Source organism: Sinocyclocheilus rhinocerous, unplaced genomic scaffold (genome assembly GCF_001515625.1).
Source record: "Sinocyclocheilus rhinocerous isolate Xijiao unplaced genomic scaffold, SAMN03320098_v1.1 scaffold4098, whole genome shotgun sequence".
NCBI lineage: Eukaryota > Metazoa > Chordata > Actinopteri > Cypriniformes > Cyprinidae > Sinocyclocheilus > Sinocyclocheilus rhinocerous.
The window spans coordinates 51235-60483 of NW_015644698.1; the positions used below are offsets into that span (position 1 = coordinate 51235).

Genomic DNA, 9249 nt, shown 5'->3' on the forward strand with positions numbered 1-9249 from the left:
AAAAAAAAAGACCTTTTTGTCTTTCTGCAGTGATGCAAAGTAATCAGCAGGATTTTTTTCTGTTCTAAGCTCAAATGTTTCATTTGATTGCACTACTTTTAATGTGCACACTTCTGTTTTTTTCTACCTTGCTATTTGCAATGCTTTTCAAGTGAAGGTCAAGGTGCCAAAAGCACCAAAACCCTGACATGAGTCATGTGTAAGGGCCTTAAGCTAGAAGCAGGATAAATGTAACTTATTAAAAAAATACTGCATGTTGTATTGGTTTAAACTAAGAAAACAGAAAGAAAAAAAAATAATACAATGTGATACCTCTCCCTCGGATTCGTGTGGGCTGTAGTAGTAGCTGCCATCATCTTCCATAATCACCTCTCCATATTCATCATACATCCCTGTTGGAGAGATCAGCTTCCGTCGACTCCCATACTGAGGTAAGTCATAGCTAAAAGACAGGTATACATAATTATTGCATATACCTCAAACACACACACGCACATGCACGCATGCACACACACTGGTATTCCTATCATTATGGGGACATTCCATAAGTGTAATGTTTTATTTTTTTTACTGTACAAACTGTATTTCTATCCCTTTACCCTAACCCTACCCCTAAACCTAGCCATCACAGGAAACTAAATCATTCTGTATGATTTATTAGCTTGTTTCCTCATGGGGACCTAAAAAATGTATCCACAAAGTAAAAATGTACTGGTATTACTATACTTGTGGGGTATAGTACACACACACACACACACACAAATGGAAAACATTTATGAATAAATGAGCAAAAACTTTCTCCTTAACTGTCCCCTAAATCAAAACTAAAACTTTATGAAAGTTCTGGGACATTAAAATAAAAGGCAAATCCAATAAGTAAGATTTAGAAACATAACCTCATAACACTGTATGGAAAAGGTCAAAACAGACCTTCATTAAGGACTTTGAGTATTCTTGGGGAGCAGCAGGCTGTCTGAACCCAAATGCAGCTTAGGCAGCCCATTTAACAGGAAACAAGCTAACAATTCAGGATTATATTGATCCTCACTAGCTTGTAGCCATGGAGGTTTTCATTTGGATTTATTGAGATTAGAAGGATATATTGAAGACCAATGTGGTATACAGCAGGGAACTGTTACTGATCACATTTGTACAACCTACTGTATAAGGCAGTAAGAAAAAAACATGGCTAGCATTCTGCTCAAATATCTTTGATAGTCTGCAATTACCATCACCTCCCTCAGGGGGCCATTCATTTATAACACCTATTTCTATTGTTTCCTGCTAATTGGGTTCCATATGGACAGCTCACCTTGCACAAGCATCAGTAAATAATTATTGCCATTACAGCCAAAAAGACACAATCAGGAGACCCACAATGTTTAGAGAAAATTACACAATTCTTCATCTAGAAACCACATTAAATAAAGTCCTAGAAATCGTACAAACTGATTTATTAAATGCAGCAGGCTTGACACATATCTTAAAATTTTTATTTTGGCCAGCAGCACATTTCGACCAATGAATGCACACTCACCCATGATCATAATTGTAGTAATCCTGTGTATAATAATCCTGTCCTGGGTCGATACCAGACTCCATGGAGAGTTCCTGTGAGCACAGCAAAGAGTTATAATTCAAAGAGCGCATTGCTTTAGGCAAAATCCTTGGGGAAGACAGACGAAAGTGCTGCCCATTACAAAGAAGAAAAAAAAAAGGAATTTCTGTATTTCTTCATTTGGTAAAGCTACGTGGCTACATTAGCCCTTCTTGTGAGTGAATGCAAAACAATTATATATATTTGTTTATTATTTCACTTTAATTGCGTAGAAAAGAACTACATATTCATGTTCATTAAATGACATACTACAGCACATTCAGCTCAACAGAAACAATTTTCTGTGAGTATAAAAGTTGCGATTCTCTACCTCTGGTCTCAAGAGAGAGGGCCGAAGCAACTGCTGTTGCTGCACAGCATTCAGCAGAGAAACAGTGCAGAAACAAGAGAGAAAAGGAGGAATATTACACAATCTATGTGAGAATGAATGATAGAAGATATCAAATAATTACAGTTGGATCCACAAGTCTGTGATTACCCTGAAAATCAGCAACTGAAAATCTGAATTTAAACATGCAAATATGCAAGTTTTAGGGTTTAGAAAAAATGTAATAAACATTTGAGAACGTCTTTGTACAAAAGGTCAGATTTTCTTACTTTAGAGAAGACATTCTGATAAATTGTGTTCATTTTAGTTCATTCTTTTGCTGAAATTACACTGATAAAACAATTAGTGTGAAAGAAAAATAAATAAAAACTATTCAGTTAGAAAAACTGAAAATATAATAATTTTTACTAGTGTTTTCAGACTTTAGCACCCCACTGTAGTTTTTAAGGAAGAAATCACTTGATCTGTTTACATGCAAAGTTCTCAAGAATGTCTTCCATTATAAAAAATAATAAAAAATAAATAATGTAAAAAATAAATAAATAAATACTAGAGAGTTTAAATAATTATATGGTAAAGCATTCAAAAGTTAAAGCTTACATATTTAGAAACGATGTTATAAACATTATTATTATAAAGCAGATAGTTCTTAATTCATAATTAATAATCTTAATTCTAGTTCTTAATTTATAAAATAATATATATTATCCACTCGCTTATTGCTTTATTTAAACACACTTTGGAATTCATAAAATCGAACCTCTTGAGAATATATATATATATATACAGTGGGTACGGAAAGTATTCAGACCCCCTTAAATTTTTCACTCTTTGTTATATTGCAGCCATTTGCTAAAATCATTTAAGTTAATTTTTTTTCCTCATTAATGTACACACAGCACCCTATAACAAAGAGTGAAAAATTTAAGGGGGTCTGAATACTTTCCGTACCCTCTATATATATATATATATATATGAGAAATGTTATCAGCAAGTCAAACTCCAAATTGACAGATCTAGCAATTTTACAGATGAGATCTTGACAAATACTTATTTCTTCTGTCATCACTGTCCCTATCAAATAGCATCAACTGATAAAAATGATAAAAATGATGGCCAATAAAACTGTCTCAAGATGAGACATCATTCGAACAATGCAATTCCAAAGAATAAAAATACATACCTCCTGATGCCCGTAGCCTCTCCTGTGAGGAGATAACAGTATGGAAATAAAGTCAGTAAGATTATTACGATAAAACCTTGATATTTCATATCTAGAAAGTGTTTTAATTCTTTATCTCAAACTGGACTGTCAGATGTGACAAAGTCTTTAAATGTTTAGCAGATTTAATGCATAAGATGAGACAGCGTTTCAAGGACAATGTCCGCTAAGTTTTTGCAAGGCTGCCTCAAACTCTGATAAATTATGTAGAACTGTGAAGAACTGAGCGCGTATGTGTGGATAAATATGCAGTTATACAGTAGTCTGAAACAAAACTTTCGGTGAGTATGTCACCTGAAAACTTGCTCACCAGTGGATTCTCTGCAGTGAATGGGTGCCCGACAGCTGATAAAAACATCACAATAATCCACAAGATATATTTGTTTAGAACAGTTTTGGACTGTTTTTGCTTTTAAACGGTGCTTGATCTTTGCATATTTCTCTCCTGATTCAGTTGAGATGACTTTTTCACAAGAAAAAGGAATATTTTGGATATTTTAGCTGGTTAAAAATGTCTTTATGGATTTGTTTGATGGATTTGCACCATGATGTTTTTGTCTGCTGTTTGGACTGTCATTCTGACGGCACCCATTCACTGCAGAGGATCCACTAGTAAGCACTGGTGTAAAGCTACATTTCTCCAAATTGGTTCCAATGAAGAAACAAACTCATTTGCATATTGGGTAGTGAGTATTATTATTAATTATGGGATTTGTGTTTAGGGGACGTTACTCTAGGGTTCAGTGGTGGGCACTAAATGGCAATGAAGCTCACAGGCCTCATCGCATAATGAATCTGTGCTAACACCACTGATTCAAAGCAGACAATAAGACAATGACATGCCCATAGAGGAGAAAATCTAGACACAGGTTCGCTGCAAGGACAAGTGGCACACTGTTTGTTTATCACTTCGATGAATGTTAAGACCCTCAAGCCTTTAATGACATTAGACATTATCATGTGTGACAATGCAAAGACAACCTAAAAAAAACATTTGATTACACTTTATCAGGTGTGTGTTAGGAGTACATAGGGTTTATATGGAGACGGGCCAGCATTTCCTAAGTGGCAGGACCATTTCACTGAAAGCGTAGCAAATTAAAATTCTCTCCAGGCAGCAGATCAGCAAGAGCAAATTACAGCAATTCTTCCCTGATGTGGGCATAATGAGGGATTCAAATGAAGATTTATCTCTTGACGATAATATGCGACTTTCAAGGGACTTTTGTTTTGTTGACTTTTCTCTCTCTATGTGAGTGTGTTTGCAGGTGTAATGATGTGTCAGTCCTTGAATGACATATGATATATTACATGATATGTAATTATAATTGAAGTATATAATTACATACTAATTATGTTATATAGTTATAACAAGGTCAAGGTACAGCTGCATTCCCCCCCCCCAAAAAGGAAACTTACCAAAGCTAAATTAAACCTGCTGTGCTATATTAATTATCTGATCATCTTTCTCAATTCCTTCAAGGTCACACAAAATAATTAAAAGATTACAAATAATTTAGCATTAGCTGGCACGTTCTATTCTATGTGGAGTTTATTTTAATTAAAAGTAATGGGAGCCAGTACCACCAGTGACAGCATGTAGAGAAAGGTATTACGAAGGCGTTGTTTTCAGCATCACGCAAATATACATCATTTTATAAAGATTTTGATTATGAATCATAAACTACATAACAGGATAAACATCACTAATATGTCAAGAGGCCCTTCAAAAATTCATATTTAGAATATAGAAACTGTGTATTCATGGTTTGTTTAATAACTATGCATAATGTATTAATATTTACTATAAGTAGTTAAAATGTTAGAAAGTATTTTAAAAGGGCTGCACAAAAAAAAAAAATCACAATTACAATATGCAGATTAGTTACATATAATCACATACATCACTAAATTAATTTGTTGACAGCACTAATTTTAGACATGCATTCTTTTCTGCACTGCAGTTTGGCCTTTGCCATCTGTTTTGCCAGTGTTTGAAACGTTGACTAAACAGACATTATTAGTGACAGATGAATCTTGTTTGACTGTGCTAATTTTAACGCACAGAGAGCTTCCCTCCTCCCTCTGATTGCCATAAAGATGTTTGCTTGTTTGTTCCCTAACACTGTTAATATGTCATGATGGCACTGCTAGTCCTAATGGAACATGGCACTACAGATTAGAAAAAAACAAATCATGGTATAAGATGGGAAAGTATGGCATGATGTGAGTTATCTGCAAAGAAAATTAGAAAGAAACAACAGTGCTTGAATGATAGTAAAGTAAAAACGTTTAGGTATTTTCTAGTTTTAGTAAATCATCACCATCACAAAAGAAGTTCTAAATGGTTTAATACATATTAGAAAGAAAAGAAAAATTACAACATTTAGTGTGAAGACCAAATCGGAATTCAAAAGGCAAATATTGACGATGGTTTTTGAATCCTGCACATTAATTGTAAATCAATGAGAGATTTTTCTGTCTTCACTCTTAAAGTTCTTTCATATAAAAACAAAACCAAAAATACATAGCACACATAACATTGAGGTGATCTACAAAAAGTTTGAATGTAGTCTATATTAAGGGTCTGAATTTATAGCAGACATTTAATAGGGTAAGAGGTTTAAAACAACTTTAAAACAACTGAGACACTTTTGAATGTGCTACAGCACAAGAACAAAAACAATATAGTTGTCTACTGCTGCAAGTCAACAATAATCGGATGTAATGGTGCAGAATCCATCCATAAGTATCATAACAATTAAAGCCGGGATTAGGAGGGCATTTGCTGAATCTAATGCAGCGTGTTTCTGTTTAAATAAGTAAATGGAGGACATATCACCAATCAGAAAAGCTCTCTCTCTCACACACAAACACGCTCGCCCTAAATTGATTTATCCAATAATTACAAGCAACTTGACGACTCAGTTGCCTCTCAAACCTCCTAAAGTGTGCACAGTCACGTACCATAGGGCCATTTAACATTACAACAAACTTGTTTCTCTTCAGTGCTTTTCTAGTCCTTTCTAACAAAGGCAATTTGCACATCTAGCACAAACAGTTTGCAGCGAATGCTTGCACTGAGAGAGACACAATGTACTATAGCCGCTGTACTTAAAGGGTTAGTTCACCCAAAAATGAAAATTCAGTCATTAATTACTCACACTCGTGTTGTTCGAAACCCGTAAGACCTTCGTTCATCTTCGGAACACAATTTAAGATATTTTTGATGAAATCTGAGAGCTCTCTGACCCTCCCATAGACAGCAAGGTAACTACCACGTTCAAGGTCCAGAAAAGTACCAAGATGATCGACACACGCTCGCGTCGTAAACGCGTGTCCACAAGTGACGCAGTAGAGATGAAAATGTGGAATAAAGTCATTATTTTTGTTTTCTTTGCGCAAAAAAAGTATTCTCGTAGTTTCGTAACTTTACAGTTGTACTGTACAGTTACAGTACACTGATGTCACACGGACTACTTTGTCGATCATCTTAGTACTTTTCTGGACCTTGAACGTGGTAGTTACCTTGCTGTCAATGGGAGGGTCAGTGTTCCGAAGATGAACGAAGGTCTTACGGGTTTCGAACAACACGAGGGTGAGTAATAAATGACAGCATTTTCATTTTTGGTGAACTAACCCTTTAATTTTTGGTCAGTCACAGAAAGCTATCATTTTGCTTCAGAAAACTTGGAATCTAGCACATCATTTGTATGGACTATAACTAGTGGTGGACCAATATATATAAGCTCAGATTTGTCATCGGAATTCTATTTGTGACGGAATTTTCATTTTTGGGTGAACTAACCCTTTAAAAATAAATTGATCATAGTGATACAGTCTTTATACAATGAAGACTGACACTTTTTGAAGTGCAGTGTTTTGCTACTTTCCATTGAAAATACAAGTATTTCCTCACAATCCTCTTTCATGTAAAATCAAAGCAATGTTTTGACTATCTGAGCTACATGGCACTCTTGATGCATGTAGTGTCACACAGGATCACACTTTGAGGCCTAATGCACAGATCTGATATTTTTACACACATCCTTTTTTAAATTCAATATGTTTACATTCACATAAACGACTGTGCTTATATGAATATCCTGTGCCAGATATTGCTCAAAACTGGTAGACAGTGTAAATGTGGCGTCAAGGCTGTACTAATACAATTAACAAGAGAAAACGTGAGAAAAAAGAAAGAAAGAGAAATGAGAGGTGAGTGCATGCAGTGTACCTCAGAAAAAAGCTTTATAGAGGACATTTATCCCATCCAGTGACAGTAACATATAGCCCGACGTTAGGGCATATGAATAGGAGAATTTCTATAAGTAAAAGTGTTTTGTGTGCTAAAATATTAAAATGCCTGTATGAAGGTTTAACTCAACTAAATAATAACACTCTTGCAAAACTTATTAAAAATACAAAAACTGTAAAAGCACAAACATTTGATTTTGTTATACAGTAAGATGAAACACAATGATAAGACAAAAAGATGACAAGAACGTAGTGATAGTCTAAGGGGCCGTTCAAACAGGACACATTCTTGTGCTGGTGCCACTGGCACCATACTCTACTGTTTGAGCTACAGGAATGCCTTTTCGATTGTCATTTCTGCTTAAGTGTGCCGCAAAAAGTGAAGCCGAAGTGTTTTGATCGCCCCCAGGTGGCTGGTCCTGTATAGGTCATAAACCCCGCCCACTCCATGTAATCTAATGGGACGTGAGACAAACTAAATAATTAACTTTCATTTCAAAATTTTTTTTCCCAAAGATGGTTTTTGTCATTTTATGTACTTTTTTCACGCTGATGTAAGTTCAAGAGTTCGTTTTTTAAATAAGTTTGGTTTTAGTTATGTGATGCTATAAAAATGGGAGAGTGACATGATTGACAGCTGAGATTGACAGCTTCTCTGAGCGAACTGAGGCACAAACTAGTTGTATTTACCTTATTTTAACACAGTGGTTTTCAATCCTGGTCCTGGGGACCCACCGCTCTGCACATTTTGCATGTCTCCCTTATTTAATACACCTGATTCAGATCATCAGCTCATTAGGAGAGAGATCCATGAACTGCGCTGTGTGTCAGATAAGAGAGACATACAAAATGTGCAGAGTGGTGGGTCCCCAGGACCAGGATTGAAAACCACTGTTTTAACACAAGCCTCTTGTACGGCAATCAGTAGACACAAATTTGAGCAGTCAGGCTAATTAAAAAAGGGTCAGGGACATGTGCTTGCGATCAACCCTGCGGGTGTGTGGGCGGGATGCAGCTCCACTTCGCTCACTACTGCGCAGACTCGGGTCCCGAGTTCACTACTGCGCAGTCTCTGGTCCCAAATTAGCGCAATATGTTCGCACCCTATTGGGACATTGGCGGCTTTACTTTTCTTCAATGGAAGAGAGTGGAGGTGCACGGTCTATCTTTTTTTACAGTCTATGGTTCTGCTGCACTCTAGCAAAATTCTGTAATGCTAGAATGCATCCTGTGTGAACAGCTTCTAAGACAGTAATAGCAACATGGACAGAGAGTGTCACATGATAGTGGACTGAGAAGGAAAGTGTTTCTCCAGCTCCTCTACTAGTGAGTTCATGTTTGGATTGGGTTCTGGTGCTGGTATTTCTTGTACAGGCTCCGCCTCTGACACACCAGCCTCTGGTTCGACAGACACTTGTGGTTTGGGGAGAATATTTGGTGGGCGCTGCTTTTTATCTATTTGACTGTACATGTTGGCAATGGATTTCTCTATGTCAGCTATGTTCTGGATGTTCTTAAGGATTCCTTTGAGTTCCCTCTTGGGAGGCTCAGGCTCAGGCGGTGGTGTGGGCCGCAAGGACACCGGTCGAAGGGATGTGACTGAGGGAAGAGGAGGAAGGACAAATGGAGTAGGAGGTATGGAACGGGAAAAGGTTGGTGATAAGGGAGGTGGGAGAGGAGGAGGAGGTGGAGGGGTTGGATGGGAAGGGTCTGGTGGGGATGGAGGGACAGGAATGGATTGGGGTGGAGGACTGGAAGGAGGTGGAGGTGCTGGGGGACTGGAGGGAGGGGGAGGTGGTGGGGGGTGTGGAGCAGGTACATCTG

At 36.9% G+C, this 9249-nt stretch overlaps 1 protein-coding gene across 1 annotated transcript in view; it reads right to left on the minus strand.

The window, feature by feature from the left end:
* LOC107758798 (protocadherin-15-like) overlaps window positions 1–9249 on the minus strand; it is a 126525-nt gene that overhangs the window by 7948 nt on the left and 109328 nt on the right. Inside the window, exons 21-24 of the mRNA XM_016576617.1 lie at window positions 3130–3151; window positions 1929–1967; window positions 1538–1611; window positions 313–442 (exon numbers count right to left, since the gene is read on the minus strand). Of these exons, the coding sequence (XP_016432103.1) occupies window positions 313–442; window positions 1538–1611; window positions 1929–1967; window positions 3130–3151 (265 nt within the window). The remainder of the gene's footprint in view (window positions 1–312; window positions 443–1537; window positions 1612–1928; window positions 1968–3129; window positions 3152–9249) is intronic.